General features: G+C 38.3%; 3 protein-coding genes across 5 annotated transcripts; all 3 read left to right on the top strand.

The window, feature by feature from the left end:
* Window positions 1-140: 140 nt before the first annotated feature.
* LOC103984408 (transcription factor WRKY19-like) lies at window positions 141-1,357 on the top strand. The gene is made up of 3 exons (XM_009401886.3): window positions 141-520; window positions 584-688; window positions 772-1,357. Exons 1-3 carry the CDS (start codon window positions 150-152, stop codon window positions 1,193-1,195), a joined length of 900 nt encoding a protein of 299 aa, XP_009400161.2. The 5' UTR covers window positions 141-149; the 3' UTR covers window positions 1,196-1,357.
* Window positions 1,358-5,678: 4,321 nt separating this feature from the next.
* On the top strand, window positions 5,679-6,406 carry LOC103984407 (E3 ubiquitin-protein ligase SDIR1-like). The gene has a single exon (XM_009401885.3). The coding sequence runs from the start codon at window positions 5,696-5,698 to the stop codon at window positions 6,338-6,340; it is 645 nt and encodes a 214-aa protein (XP_009400160.2). The 5' UTR covers window positions 5,679-5,695; the 3' UTR covers window positions 6,341-6,406.
* Window positions 6,407-7,573: 1,167 nt separating this feature from the next.
* Window positions 7,574-12,498, top strand: LOC103984268 (MACPF domain-containing protein CAD1). Of its 3 annotated transcripts, none has more exons than XM_009401732.3 (8): window positions 7,574-7,728; window positions 7,888-8,143; window positions 9,322-9,560; window positions 9,635-9,830; window positions 9,929-10,006; window positions 10,602-10,785; window positions 10,868-11,031; window positions 11,764-12,498. In XM_009401732.3, exons 2-8 carry the CDS (start codon window positions 7,889-7,891, stop codon window positions 12,391-12,393), a joined length of 1,746 nt encoding a protein of 581 aa, XP_009400007.2. In that variant the 5' UTR covers window positions 7,574-7,728; window position 7,888; the 3' UTR covers window positions 12,394-12,498. The 3 variants fall into 3 exon arrangements, with proteins under 3 accessions (XP_009400007.2, XP_009400006.2, XP_018682211.2); XM_009401731.3 differs by having other exon boundaries at window positions 7,576-7,728; window positions 7,845-8,143; XM_018826666.2 differs by having other exon boundaries at window positions 7,576-8,143.
* Window positions 12,499-15,586: the final 3,088 nt, after the last annotated feature.

Genomic DNA, 15,586 nt, shown 5'->3' with positions numbered 1-15,586 from the left:
CTCTGGAACCCCAAATCACTGTGTACTTGTGAGAAGCAACCAACCATTGCTTTCTTGAGCTGCTTCTAATCTTCCATCAACGGAGAACAGGGAGTGGAAATGACGCAGCAGGTGGGTCATTAATGGCCACCAACTCATGCACCTCTTGGATGCTTGCATATAAAGAGACAATTGCTCTCTCACTGCTTGGCCGCCAAGCTTGTTCGCCAGGGATGGGGCGGCACGCGGAGCTCGATTCCAACTCGGAACACTGTGACAACCGGCTGGCCATCGACAAGATCAACCAAGCGCACGAGCTGGCGAGGCAGCTGCGGGCTGTTCTTCTGTCGTCGTCGCTGCCGGCGGGAAGCTCGGCGGAGCTGGCGCGGGAGATTCTCGACAAGCTAATGAAGTGCTCCGCCTCGGCTCTCTCCAGGCTGCAGTCCTGTTGCTGTCGAACTTGCCATGGCGTCGGCCAAAGAAGCAGAGAGTACTCTTCGGAGAAGAGAGGCAGATGCACGCCTCTCGGACACAAGAGAAGGTAGACTACCATACCTAACACGATCACGAATGAGCTTCTCCTCTGATTCCAACTTTCCTGCAGGAAGACACACAACACATGGTGCACAGTGACATCTGTTCCATACGATGATGGACATAGCTGGAGAAAGTACGGGCAGAAGGATATAAACAGTGCCAAATACCCAAGGTAGCCCATGGCCATCGCACCTAAACGTGTCTCGGATTTCCCACTGCTCATCTTGTGAATGGATCTTGTCATGTTGTCAACAGGAGCTACTACCGGTGCATTCACCGAAAAGAGCAGGGATGCCCTGCGACCAAGACAGTGCAACAGGAGGACGGCGATGCATACCCACCACAGTTCATCGTGGCGTACAGCATGCAGCACACATGCAGATCCATGGGTGCGAGCATTGCGTTCGCGATGGAGTCTGCTCCAAAGGAGGAAGCTTCCTTCGAGGGCTCACGATCCAGCCGACATCTTCTTCCTCCTCCTCCGTCCACCGCCACCGCTGCCAACCAGAGCCAAACCAGTAGCCCCTCCTCGGTTGGCGATCGAGGTGACACAACCCGTTTGTCCATCTCGGAACTATCATGGCAGGAGATCATGAACACATCACCGCCTGCAGATACTTGGAGCATGGACAGTAATTGGGAGACAGTGATGGGCTGCTTTGAGTTCAGTGAGGCATGATCGAGCTTGTTGGGTAGCAGCAGCACATGAACAATGTCAGGAGTGCAGTGTGGGAGTGCTATGTGACCAAGTCCTATTTCTTGATCCTTTGTTGGTTCGTCCCTTCTAATCAGGGGAAAAACTATGTAGATTATGAGGGAATTAAAGAGCTTCTTTTTCTTCCTTTTGATGAGCAAGAAATTTACTCCATCTTGTGCTGAGTACTGCAGCTGCTGTTGGCGAAATGGTTTACAGTAACTTTTAATGCTTCCTTATTGTCCTTCAATGCTGTGGAAAAGAAAGCTGATAAGGACATTTAGTCGTATGTTATCGTAGGAGAATCAAAAAAATTATAAGTTCGTGGAATCAATTTATTCTTAAAAATATCTCATATGTATAATTTCTCGCGAGTTTACGGATTGACATCAATGAGTTTAGTCGTCTAGGTTAGTATTGACTTATCACTTAGAGATTATGTTGAGACTCACTTATAGTACTAATGAGTTTAGTCTATTAATAACTTTCATAACTATGATATATAAGACTCTTAGGAGCCTTGGATGACTTACTTTTTGATTGGTAGATTAGCATAGCTTTGAATGGTCATCCTTGATTTCACAAAATTATATTAAAAAATTACTGTCAGAAAATAAACTTAATCAATCATTTTTATTGTAATGGAACATATTAAGTCGTCTAGGTTAGTATAATTATAACATAATTGTGTAACATGTAAATGGAGATATTTTTGGAAAAGAGATAAAAGTTGAAAAATAGTGTATAGTGTTAAAATGCATTGTGCAAGGATTTTCTATCGAAGATTTTTTTTTATTTCTTCCCACCTAACCTACTATCATTAGATACACAACTATCAACTTGAACTCTGGCTAAGATGTAGAAGACTTTTCTAAAATCCTCTAAGGTGGAAAGTTAGAACTAAGAAACCAGAATAAGCATCCTAGAAATATTAACTTTGATCCTTCGAACGAGGAATAAAATTTTCTTATTGAATTGATGACACATTCGGGTCCCGACCATTAAAGGAGGAGGATGAGCAAAAAATCATTCAAATCTTATGAGAGAAAGTTTGAAGTTCTCTGAATATGTCGAATCAAAATGTCTCGAATGTCTCGAATGTTTTGAATCATCCAATGCATGAAGCTGAGTTAAGTCCGCTATTTATAGGGCTTGAATGATCCTTGGAGTACCATCATTAATCTATTCATTTATCGAACGGCCCACCTTAACAAATGAGGTGGCAACATCTAGTTGGGCGAGAATGATCCAAAGCTAGGGCTGCTATTATTTTGGATCTTTGATGGTTTGGTGGATCATCCCTTGTAATACTATAATTTGCTATATATGGAGGATGCTAGGTCATCATTTGTGATATATCAAGAATTGTACCCAATCGGTAACTCATGAAATGGCATGGAAATTGAGGTAATAATAATGCCTCAAACATGTAGATAAATATGTAAGTAGATTCACCATGTGGCGTAACTCCATTGATACTAAAAGAGTCCCAGAATCGATCGACATCTCAAATCTAACGACGTAGTCATATCGATCAAAAAAAATTTTTTTGATGATATTATAGTCAAAATAGTCAAAGCACTCTTTTGATGATAATACGATTGAAATAGCTCAAAGTATTCTTTTTGACGATATCATAACTGAAGCAACCCAAATGACTCTTTTGGATGACAATATGATCGAACGATCCAAAATCTTTTTTCTCTTAATTATGTATGTGACTGATCAAAAGCATATTTTTCAATGATAATGTGATTAATCAGCCAAAGCAACACTTTCAATTAGCCCAAAGCCTTTTTTTGATACTAAGTTAAATCATACTTGTCATGGTTGACAATTAAACATAATTTTTGTTATGTCCCGATTTCACTACAAAGAGGCACAATGTTGGACAAATGATAAGGGAATAATGATATAAGAAGGATTGTTGACATATCAATACTACATGAGTAACACCTTAGTGCCACAAGGTTGATACATAAGTATCACATAGCTGATATTTCAAAATCATGAGGTCAACACCTCAACACCACATAGTTGTTACCTCACTATCATGTGGTCAATACGATTTTTCCATTTAGATATTATAACTGTACTTATGACCATGTAATATCCTTTAGATTTGGCACAAATATAATTACACATAATGCTGGAGGATGCACGTAATACCGTCGACTTTAAACCATGATATCGAATACATATAATGCATTCTATGAGCATTTGATTTATTCTGACTCTTAAAGATTCGATATTTAGTCGATATCAATAAATCAAAAACTAACTTAAGCTTTGATAAGATTTAACAACATGCCTCTAATGTAGTTTTATAAGGTTGGTGTATTATGAATTAGACTGGCTTAAAATTTCTTAACACCATACTTAGATGAATGCAAAGAATAATTTTGATATACCTTGAATCAACATAAAAGCTATTGCTTTAGTTCTTCCTATAGTCTCAAAACTCTACGAGTTTGAAAAGAATTCATTAATTTGATTTGAATCATACATCTGATATGTTATTAGATACATCTGCGTGTTACTATGCATTTGGTGTGATTGATGACACCCATTAAATCATCTATCCTTAATCAGTACTTAGTTGCATTTCCTATCTTGATATATTCCAAACAAGACATAATTTAATTATTCTTAGTAAAAATTTAACAAAAACAAAAATAAAAATTACCCTCGATATCCCCCATATATATCTTTAAAAATTCTTCCTTTCTTGTTGATTGTGGAAGAATTCGACCGCGATCGTAACGACACTTTATCTAGAGTATGTGGAATGATTTTCTTGTGATTTATTTAAATTTTATAAAAAAAATTATCAATTATAAATTATTATTTCTCGATTATAATATGACTATATTTCATAATGTTTCATGTTAGTTGGTTCCTTCTAATTAGGGGAAAAACTATGTAGATTATGAGGGAACTAAAGAGCTTGTTTTCCTACCTTTTGATGAGCAACAAATTAGCTCCATCTGTGGTTGGTGAAATGGTTTGCAGTAACTTTTGATGCTTCCTTACTGTCCTTCAATGCTGTGGAAAAGAAAGCTGCAGTTATAGTACTAATGGGTTTAATCTTTTCCTGGCTTTCTTAACTTTTGGTGGGGCTTTAAGCTAATTATTTAAAGATCACAGTTCAAAGAAAAAAAATTACCCATAGGGAGGATTTGATTGCTAATAATTGATTATTATAACCGACATAATCATTTTATACTTAAAGTGATGCAGTAAACATTGAGAATATCAAAATCCGATTAGATTTCGACATACATATAAAAGATCGAGTTCGGAGGAGATTCTTAAGATATTTTTTTAATGCTTTAATTAGTTCCAAGATAAAAATTAAAATTTTGAGTAAATAATAATTGACTACGATTGTTACGGTTTCGTTTGACTCAAGAAAATATTTTACATGTTCCTAATTTTATTTTTGATTGATATTCATACAGATTGTGTTACTATGTATGGAGTTTTTATTATGTTTGATTTTTTATTATTATAGATTAATTATAAATTAAACTCCACTTTTGTTGGATATATAGGAGGATTCATAAAATAATAGATTAGGACACATAAAATGAAGAAAAAAAAGTTATAGTCACCTTTGAATGCTCCTCCTAAAGTTGTAGTCACAAATTTCCAACTAATGTTGGAAAATGAACTTAATGGATCATTTTTATTGCACTGCAATGTGTTAAGTTGTCTAGCTAAGTATAATCATGACCTAATTAAATAGTGTATAGATGGAGATAGTTTTAGAAAGAAGACAAGCTTGGAAAATTGTGCATAGTGCTAAAATGCATTGTGTGAGGATTTGTTTTCAGATATATATATTTTTTTATTTTCTCTCACATAGTCCCATTCTTATCAATTAGGTAAGGATTATTTTTTTCTCTTATCTTATCAATTAGTCAAATTATGTAATGTAATTTCTAGAGAAGAATTTTGTCCCTTTGGTTCTTTCTATGGTAAATTGCCTATCCTTATTAGGATTTTTAATCTTGTTGCTTTCCTATCTTAATATTCCAAAAAATATATAGTATAATTATTCTTAGTCAAAATTATATATAAATTAAAATTAAAATTGTATATCCTTTTAAGAGCCCTTCGCATCCCCTTATATATACCAATAAAATTCTTTTATTTTTTCATCTTTCTTGGCCGTAGAAAAATCCGATTATGGAGAAAGATTGACGACGATCTTTGACTTCGAGTAAGGGATTATTTTAATATTTAAATTTGTAATATTTTATAAAATCATTGAGAATTTTTCATCAAATATAAATTATCTCTTGATTATAGTATAATATGACTATATATTTTTTCATTAATATTTCATATTTCATGAGATCGGACTAATTTTGACCTCTGGTCGCCGTAGGAACATCTAATTTTGACTCCGAGTCAACTCTGGTTCCACCAACTCCACCTCTACTCGCTTTCTCTGCCTGGCGGACAAGGAAGGAGACAGCAATGGAGGTGGGGGACGATTCGAGCACCCTGCGCGACGACGCCCTGGCGCATCCCTTATTGGAGGTGATCTTCATGTTGCCGGAATGTGACCTCATTTTCCACCCCAGCTTCAGCAACCTGCTGGTGCCGCAGCGTTGGCTGCGGGAGGTGGAACACATGCTCGACTACGTCCGACGCCACGAGTCCTTCGACTTCGGCATCTTCCACGACGGCATCTTCTTCCTCACGTACGAGGCCGACCGAGAGTTTTCTAGGTGCAGTCGAGTGACGATCGAGGTAAATATCGACCAAGACGACGGCCCTCCGAGCACTCACTCCGATGGAAGAGAAGTGATGGTGATGATACAGCGGGTCTCGGACGCCAGCGAGGCGACAGCGGATCCGAGCCATCAACGGGGTTTCGGTGCAGTGCCGGCGTCCACGGCATCGATCAAGAGCCTGAAAACCCTAACCGTGGGAGTAGCAGACGGCGTCACGGCAGGAAGGGAGTGCAGTGTTTGCCTAGAAAACATGGGATGCGGGGAGAAAGTCTGCCGGATGCCCTGCTCGCATGTCTTCCACGCGACCTGTCTCCGTCAGTGGCTTCAGCTCAGCCGTCTCTGCCCTCTCTGCCGATTCTCGTTGACTGCCGACGACGGCGATTGAAAGTAGACAGATTTCACTGTACAGAAGTCGTTTGTAGTAATACTTTTGTGCACAGAAGCCATCGAACGATTGATGATCCTCATTTCCTTGTTTCCTTCCAAATCATTCTGTACATATATCCATCGACAACCCCATTTACTCATTGATCTGTGAATGAATCCCAAAGGTAAATAATAGCACATACTGAGAAGGAAAACAAATTACTGGACTGCTGCTTCAGTAGGCTTTATATATGAATCTTCATCACACAAGAACACGGGAAACAGAGCAAACATTTTAATCTCTAACTGCAGAGCGAAGCATCAAAAACAGGTCAAGAAGGTCGGCTTAGCTAAAAGCCGGATTGCAGCAGACTTTTCTGACAGAAAACGATAGACGGAAGGCTCTACTCGTGATTCAGAGTTGGCAATGGGAACCAGTTGACTTGGAAGCTTTGACTAGTCCTCCTTCAGTTCACTAGATCTTCCTGCTTCATCATCGTTGCGCAAACACTGTTTTCTGTGTGAGGTTTTCTTGTTCCTTACTTTTGGACTCTCACACGAAACCACAACAAAAACGACACACTGCGCTAACCAAACAACCACTGCAAATAATTTCTTATTCTCATGCTGCAATCAGCTACCTGTAGATCCCAAAGAAATCCACCCACCTGGCCGGCAATGGTGGCGTATGACTGCAACCAAGTCAACCAACGGGATGGCTGACCACTGTAAACCTTTGACTACCAATTGGAAGTATAGTGGTGTAGACTTTGATGCGGTCACCAAATACTAGTCTTCTCTCTTTGCCTCTGGAGTCAATCGAAGACCAGATAGAAAGCAACCAAAAAGCATGAAATAGAGAGGCATTCAATAGAACAATTTAGAATACATTCTCGATGACTACAAATTAATATTTAATGTAAAGAAAATATAAGAATGATTTTGGAGCGAAGATTATTTTTGTTCCGCTTTAAATGCACGTATCTTCTAAGAAATAAATGACTATTAATCATGACTAAATGTGATTAATTATATGTAATTTTAGAGTCCGAATGGCAAATATGTTATTTTTAACATTTAACGAGGATTTACTTGTAAAAGACCTTTTTTTTATAATATTCATGCAGTTTCGGATTCAGGTTCGATAGTTCCACTATCGGATCGGACTTGAAAATCATCGTGACCCGAATCCGACACTCGATTTTGACCTTTAGAAAGACCCATTATTGCGGGTCGCCTTTTCTTCGGCCCGTTTACTATCTCCTTGGAATGATGCGTTCCTCTCGGTTGTCGATAAAGTAAACGAAAGAGACTGTGTCGAGTCTTCTGTTCTCATTTCCTGGTAGATCGGAGACTTGGGATCGATATCGAACCCTTCCGGGGCGGTTGATTCCAAGAACTCGTGTGGTAAGAAGTGTTTCCCCCTGTTTTTCTTCGCCAAATCAAAGAAACCGCGTTCCGACCTCGAGAAAGATCCGATTTTTAGCATCCTCAGCGAACTATTAGGGTTCGTGGTTTGTTAGGTTGATGCGCTGTTTGCCCTCAATTGCTTCTGATGTCGGCCAGAATGGAGGATGATCCGGCCCTCACTGCCGTCAAGAATTCGATTCGGGCCCTCGGAAGGGGTTTCGATGCGAACTGTGACACTAGGCTGCTCTACTGCAAGGGAGCCGCCGGGTCGCGGGTGGTCGAGGTCGACGAGCAGCACGCGAGGGATCTGCTGATCGGAGATGGACTTGTTGTGCCTAATGTCTCGAGGGACGTCAAGTGCACTCTTGAGAGCCCTCGACGAGAGAGTGTTGGTGCTTGTGGATTCTATGAGGTCAGCTGATATCTGTTGTTCTTGTATGCTTTCTGCTGATTAAATGCTTGTCACTTTATATAGTTGCTTTTTAGTTTTGCTTCGACATAGGAAGGGTGAAGGCACCTGTAAAATAGATGTTAACATTGCAGAGTCTTCTTGATAAGCTTTTAGATAAGAAATTGAACATTTTGACGTGATCTTTTATTTGTTTCGTATATTTAGCAATATCTGCTTGTTTCTTTGTTCAGTAATGCGATCACAAGCAATTGCTGATTATAATCTTGGAGTCCAACACTGCTGTGGGTGGGTTTACCATGTATTCTTGAAGGGGGAAACACCATTGTCAACCTGTGAGACTGAATCATGTAAGGTAATATGGTATCATCTGGGTCCTACCGATAGGTGGTAGCACCAACATGGTTGTAACAATTTATGAGGCAACCTAGTCCATGAGAGCTCGGTTTTCTGAACCCAATGGTCTGACCATGCCAAACAGCTAGATAGATGGAGGATGGAAATCTCAAGCTTTAGGTTTAAGGCCTCTCATGTGAAGCTGATGACAAACCTACTCTTGAAGCCATTAGCTCCATAATTTAATCATCCTATTCAACCATGGCTTACTAACTCAAATCAACAACCGCCTCTATAAGCAGTTTCCAGGCCCTAATCAGCAGGTTTCAGTGAGGGTTGATCCGTTATCAGGAGGTTTGATTCTCAGGGATCTTATACCAACAACTTACTATCATGGGAGGCTTTGAATAACAAGAAGTTTAACTATGTGTTACTCTGGGTAATGAGGCAATAGTCGATATCGTTTTGTAATAGCTTGAAGAACAAATTAGAGTGGACTATTGTTCTATTTACAGGAGGCTTTATCAAAAGTGGGTGGATCACCTTAATGAGTATCCTAGAGCACTCAAAATTCCAGAATTTACTTTTTCTGGTTAATCTGAACACTCAATCACTGAACACATTGGTTAGTTCATGGCTCAAGCTGCAAGTCAGCAAACAGTGATTCTCTTGAACAATTATGACCATTCTTCTGTTTGAGTTGTCTTTGTTGTTCTGCTATATATGACAAAGTGTTCTTACCATCCTAGTATATATAAATGATTTGCTGATTGAATTGAAATAGGAATGTTGATTGTTATTGGCCGTTAACATTTTCCTTTCTTATTTTTGGCAATCTACTGCAGATGGCAGAGCATTTTAACACAAAAGCTCTTCTATCAGGAAATATTCCATTGGGAAAATTTAATTCTGCTTTCAGCTTTAGTGGATCAAAGAAAATTGATGCTGCTGCTACAAAAAGCCTTGCAATGGATGGGAAGTATATTCCTTTGTGTAAGGTTCAGCTGACAAAACACCCTTCGTTATTACGGGACAATGTAAGAGCTGCTGTGCCACGTTCATGGGAACCATTGTCCTTAGCAAGGTGGTAATGCAGAATCTTTAGTAAGAAAAGTTCCAAATCAAACATTTCTTTCTTAACTTTTAATTGATTGACAGATTTATTGAGAATTATGGTACTCACGTTATCACGTCAATTACTGTTGGTGGTAAGGATGTGATTTATGTGAAGCAGCACATCTCATCGACGTTATCGATCACAGAAATCAAGAATTACATCCAGGATGCGGGAGATCAGAGATTCTCTGAAGTTGAAACCCGTACAAGTTCAGGTCCAATGAGAATGAAGGGAAAGGCTAGTATTTTTCTTTTTCATTAAAGTTTCTATGATCATTAAAAAGTATCTTGCTGTTGCAAATCTGATAAATCATTTCTTACTTGATCCTATTCCAGGCTGTGGATCCTTTTATATTTAACAGTCAAGGGATATACCCGCAACCGCTTAGTGCTCCGTATCTCAGTGCAAAAGAGGTAAGTCCTATTCTCTTTCATTGTCACGTCTAATTGTAGTGCCAACCAAAATTGTCTTTTTGCATTTATGGTTGCTGTTACTGTTTTGAATGTTAATCATGGTGCTTAGGCAGTGTATATATTTTTTCTGTTTCGTGGTACTTTAATTGATGTTCCTTTTGCTCTCAACATATAACCAGCATGGCATACATATTTCAGGATGTTTGCCTATGTTTTGTGCCTGCATTTCTATTGTCATGGTATAGAATCGTTTAGTATGCCACATACTGATCTATTTAGCCACACAAACTGCAAGGATTCTTGAAAGATTTTTATTGACAAGATGAAATTTCTCTTGTCCAATTATAAATCACTTGGTTGAAACTTCAAAAACGCAAGAGGTCCAGTTCTTTATTTTCTTCTCCTGGCTTTCAAAATTTTAATTATTGGCCTTATCAGTAAGTTATAAACATGCATCATAATGTTTCGACTCCATAATTTACATGAAGATGAGCTTAGATTATATAAAAACACTTTCTTTCATCTTCTATGCATGCAGACTAGCGATGGTGGTTTGAAATACCAAATGGCACTACTAATGCACTTACTGATGCAGGATGTAACTGTCATTTTTAGGAGGAGGGGAGGGGATGACCTAGTACAGAACCATGTTGACTGGGCCAGAACTGTTCCTTCGGCACCTGATGTCATTGAAATGACCTTCTTTCCCATTACTTCTCTTCTAGAAAGTATTCCTGGGAAGGACCACCTTGTTCGTGCCATTAACCTTTATCTGGAATGTATGGAGCTACTTCACATGTTCTCTTGGAATCTTTCTCTGGATAATCCCCATGTTTGATTTCTCATATCAATTTCTCACAGATAAGCCTCCAATTGAGGAGCTACGGTATTTCCTTGAGTTCCAAATCCCAAGGATCTGGGCCCCAGTTCGAGAAGAATTTCCAGGACATCAAAGAAAAGAGCCAGTCTGCCCTTTTTTGCAGTTTAGCATAATGGGACAGAAGTTATATGTGAGCCAAGAACAGGTATGCCTTACATGATATACATTATGCACACAATTGGGACATCAGGAACCAGGATCTACACTTTGGTGGATGTAAATGGAATCTTAAGCTGCCTTGATACTTAGTATCAACTGGTGACAGGAAAATGCTCTGCGTGAGAGTAAAATATAAAAGTGTGATTTCCAACTTGAATAATGTATTTCTGAGGTTGCGAAAAGCTTAATCATATCAAAGTTAAATAACAGGTGAATTATAGACGATGTGAAATGTCAAATAAAAGGTGGACTTTTTTGCCCATTTATTATTTAAGTGGGCAAGTCTTGTGCAAAGGTTTCCAGTTTTTTGTTTTACTTGTCTGATTTTTTTTTTTTACTCGGTGAATTATAATTGGTCTCTTACACATTAACAATTATGATAGTCCACCAAACATCTCGTAACAGTTTCCAAGCTGTTGTGCCAATTATTTTTCAGAATCAGTATATGAGAAGGATTTATAGCCATATTTTTGCTATATAAATTTGCTGAATGTTGATAGAGTTGGTTGCAAAACTCCTACACCATAATATAGAAATTTGATTCATGAAGTTTGCTCACATTTATGGATTACCCTTTCAATTTTCCGGCCGTGCTAAGATGATTTGGAAATTTAATGGTGTAAAGAACCAGAGCACTGTGTTATTAAATTTCTCCCCATATCAGCCCTGCCTTTAATTGATCTTTCTTTCTCGTTACATTGATTGAATATCCATGCAGGTATCAGTGAGCCGGAAGCCTGTCACCGGCCTAAGTTTATGCTTAGAAGGTGCGAAGCAGAACCGATTATGCATTCGGGTGCAGCATCTGGCCACCCTTCCAAAGATCCTCCAGCCATACTGGGACACACATGTCGCAATCGGCGCGCCCAATTGGAAGGGACCGGAGGAGCAAGACAGCCGATGGTTTGAGCCTGTAAAGTGGAAGAACTTCTCCCATGTTACCACAGCTCCTATAGAGAACCACGAGAATTTCATTAGTGATCTCTCCGGTGTCTTTGTAGTCACTGGAGCTCAGCTTGGAGTTTGGGACTTTGGATCGAAGAACGTCTTGTACATGAAACTTCTATATTCCAAAGTGCCCGGGTGTACGATAAGGAGATCCTTGTGGGACCACAGCCCTGATGGCCTAGTCGGCAAATTGAAGAGGTTGCCGAGTGGACTATCGACGAGCTCCGACGAGTCGAGCTCGGATTCAGATGTGGGGAGGCTGATGAAGTTTGTGGATTTGTCCGAGATGAAAAAGGGCTCAGATGATATACCAGGGCATTGGTTGGTGACCGGAGGGAAGCTCGGAATCTTGAAAGGGAAGATTGTTTTGAGATTAAAGTATTCTTTGTTGAACTACTAGAACCTGTTATGTTGGTTACCATCCTAATTTTTCCTCATTGCATGTAAAATATAGCATATTTCACGAACTGGATTCCAGTAATGATATGGCTTTTTCTTATGCTCATTCCCACTGCCCGATCTTCAAGCCGATCGACAAAACACAGTGATACTTCTTATTTTTGTACAATTTACTACATTTAAATAATCATGTGATTCTTTAAGGATATGCGATTTACATATATATATATATATATATATATATTTATAATGTAATGTAATGATTTATTCATGTGATTGTTTATGCATCTGACAACAAATAACTTGATCATGAACAAGAGTGCAAGTCCACCGAGTTCCTCTCAGCAAAACAGTCCTTCTGAGGTTGGAGCCATGCCACTACAGGTGCATCGACCACACATCTCAGCATCAAAATCTGAAGAGATTGGTTTGATCTGACTGCAAAGCAGAATAAAGCTTCTACTCTCTGCAATAATAGCAAGAGCAATGGAGGCAAACATCAAACGTGCAAGTGTAGTGCACAACAAAAGAAGCTCTAATTTGTTCATCTAATCCTCTGCTTTATATGCATCGATAACATTTAACAGCAAGGATCTCATACCCCTACTAAATCATGAACATAATATATATACAAGCATTGCCTGTTCATAGACACATTAGCATACCATGTCATCTGTCAAGTAGATGTCCACATTTCTCTCTCCAAGTCTACAACTTGCTCATTGATGTTGCTACAATAATATGCCAAAGCCAATCTGCACAAGGCATCTCTTCATTGCAGAGAGAGAGAGAGAGAGAGAGAGAGAGAGAGAGAGAGAGAGAGAGGGGTTGTTGTCTGCAAACAATTCATGCATGACGTAGTACAAACCCAAGTATCATATAGCGGATGACACTGATGTCTCTCTCTTGGAGCCATTCTTGGGAGATACAAACAAGCAGTATCTGCTCATCCTTCTTGAGCTTTGGCGTGCTAAAACACATCTCTCTTTTATTGTTTGCATCTTAAGAATCTCGATATGCGAAGCATGGAGATATCTGAAAGGAATGTATACTTGTAAGGGTACAGACAGTCATCAAAAGGTCATTCGTCTTCACATGCAACCTTCGATCGTTGCGTTAACACGAGAGAGAGAGAGAGAGAGAGAGAAAGAGAGAGATAGATATGAGGTCGATGACAAGTGTCGCGTTTCACGTGTTAACGATGCCGTGGCCACATGAATCTAAGAGCGGTGACATCACGACTGACACAATACATTTGGCAGCATGCAAAGCTCCAAATGCTGAGTCATTTGGCGTCATCTTGTCACGTGGCATTCACCCAACCCAATCCGTCCGCACCATCCGATTCATACGGATAGTGAGAGGGAATCTACTCGACGCATGCATGATATTGATTTTAATTTTGGTTTTTCTTTTTTGCATTTTTTTTTATCATTTTTTAGAATAATTGTAATGTAAAATACCTAAATATTTTATTTGAATGCATCTTTTAAAATTCAAACTAATTATGAATAGTTAGTTAATATTTGTATATATATATATATATATATGTAATTATGTTGACATATATGCTATTTCCAAAACTCCAAAGACTTACAATGATTTGTTCCCTCCACATATTATACATATTATTATTCATCAAATGATAAAACATGTACAAATTAATCTATAGTTTACCATTCATCAAATGGTAAGTTAAATGTCATAATAATTGCAATAGGGATTCTACCATGCTGATAACAAAACACAATAATGCAATTATGATGATCCATTAATCAATTAAAGAGGCAGGTGAGTGGTCATGATCACCTATCAAAGGGACATGTCATTTGGTTGTGAATCAATCAACAACATGAAAATAATATTCTTTTTTTATGACATGAAATCTCTCTGCCTACCCAACCCACCAAGTCTTTATTGCTGATGTCCCTCTCCAACATGCACACACTCCTCTCATGGTGGTGATCTATTCTAAGTTCAAGTGTGGCGTTTCCTGTGATTTCATTGCTTTCGTCACCATCAGATTTAATGATCAAATGACAATATAATTTTAGCTAATTTATTATGCAATTAGTAAGACAATAAACTACTTGTATATGTGCATGTATAATACGTTTAGGCTTAATGTTTGAATGAAATTCGAAGTATATGATATAAATCAAAACGACATGCATGTGTGTTATATATTTAATACATATTTTAATATTTTATCACACGAATAAATTAGGTTTGACATATGAATGAAATCCAAATGTATGATGTAAATTAAAATAAAAAATCATTTAAATTAAATACGAGAAAATAAGGATACATATAAGATTCAAACTCATGATTTACTCTAATATCATCTTAAAAATATGTTTAGAAGATCATTAATCCAAAACATGTTTTGAATTTTGAATATAGACTTATTTTTTATACTAATCCAAAAATAAATCTATACATAGAAGCAAAATTATATAGTAAATAAAAAATAAAAAAAATCAAGATAAATTAAACTTACAAAAAGAACAAATAAGAAGGATTTACCATACGACTTGAAATAGCAACCTTTACCTCTAATATAGTCTTCTACATCGAGTCCACTTCTTGAATGTCTAAAAGGAATATTACATCTATTGTATCATATAAAAGCAAAAACAAAAGAAACTAAATGTTTTATATAGTAAGCCATAAATATTGGATCACTATCTCCTCACTGATGTTTTACATTCCAACACCCAATGCCAACCCACATATAGCTCGATTGATCGCATCATTTGCACTACACACAAAGATGGTGGCATGTCATCACCATCCAAAAACCACTCGAACCTAATAAACTATCACATGTCATCCAATTTGACCCCTTCCTAACCCCTTCCAATTTGATATACGATCTTAATTAACCTTCGTTACCCAATCGAACCGGTTCATCAATTAAATCGGAAATGATTTTATTGAACCCGGTTCGGCCAATTGATTTCGGCACGTTGGTCCTTTAATGCTTATATTTTTTTATTATTAGTGATTTTTGGGAAAAATTATTGTGCGGTCCAATCGATTGATCTGCCGGTTCGAATAGTTCTCGCCGGACCGGAGAGGCCGGTCCAACTAAGATTAGGAGATCGGAAAGAGCCAATCAGAGGAAAAGGGCAAAATGGTCAGATCGTTCGGCGTCGTCGTCTATTTAAACGCCAACTCCGCTGTTACCG

This window comes from Musa acuminata, unplaced genomic scaffold (genome assembly GCF_036884655.1).
Source record: "Musa acuminata AAA Group cultivar baxijiao unplaced genomic scaffold, Cavendish_Baxijiao_AAA HiC_scaffold_1082, whole genome shotgun sequence".
Taxonomy (NCBI): domain Eukaryota; kingdom Viridiplantae; phylum Streptophyta; class Magnoliopsida; order Zingiberales; family Musaceae; genus Musa; species Musa acuminata.
Note: the sequence above shows the minus strand (reverse complement) of the source record. Positions and strands in the feature narration are given on the sequence as shown.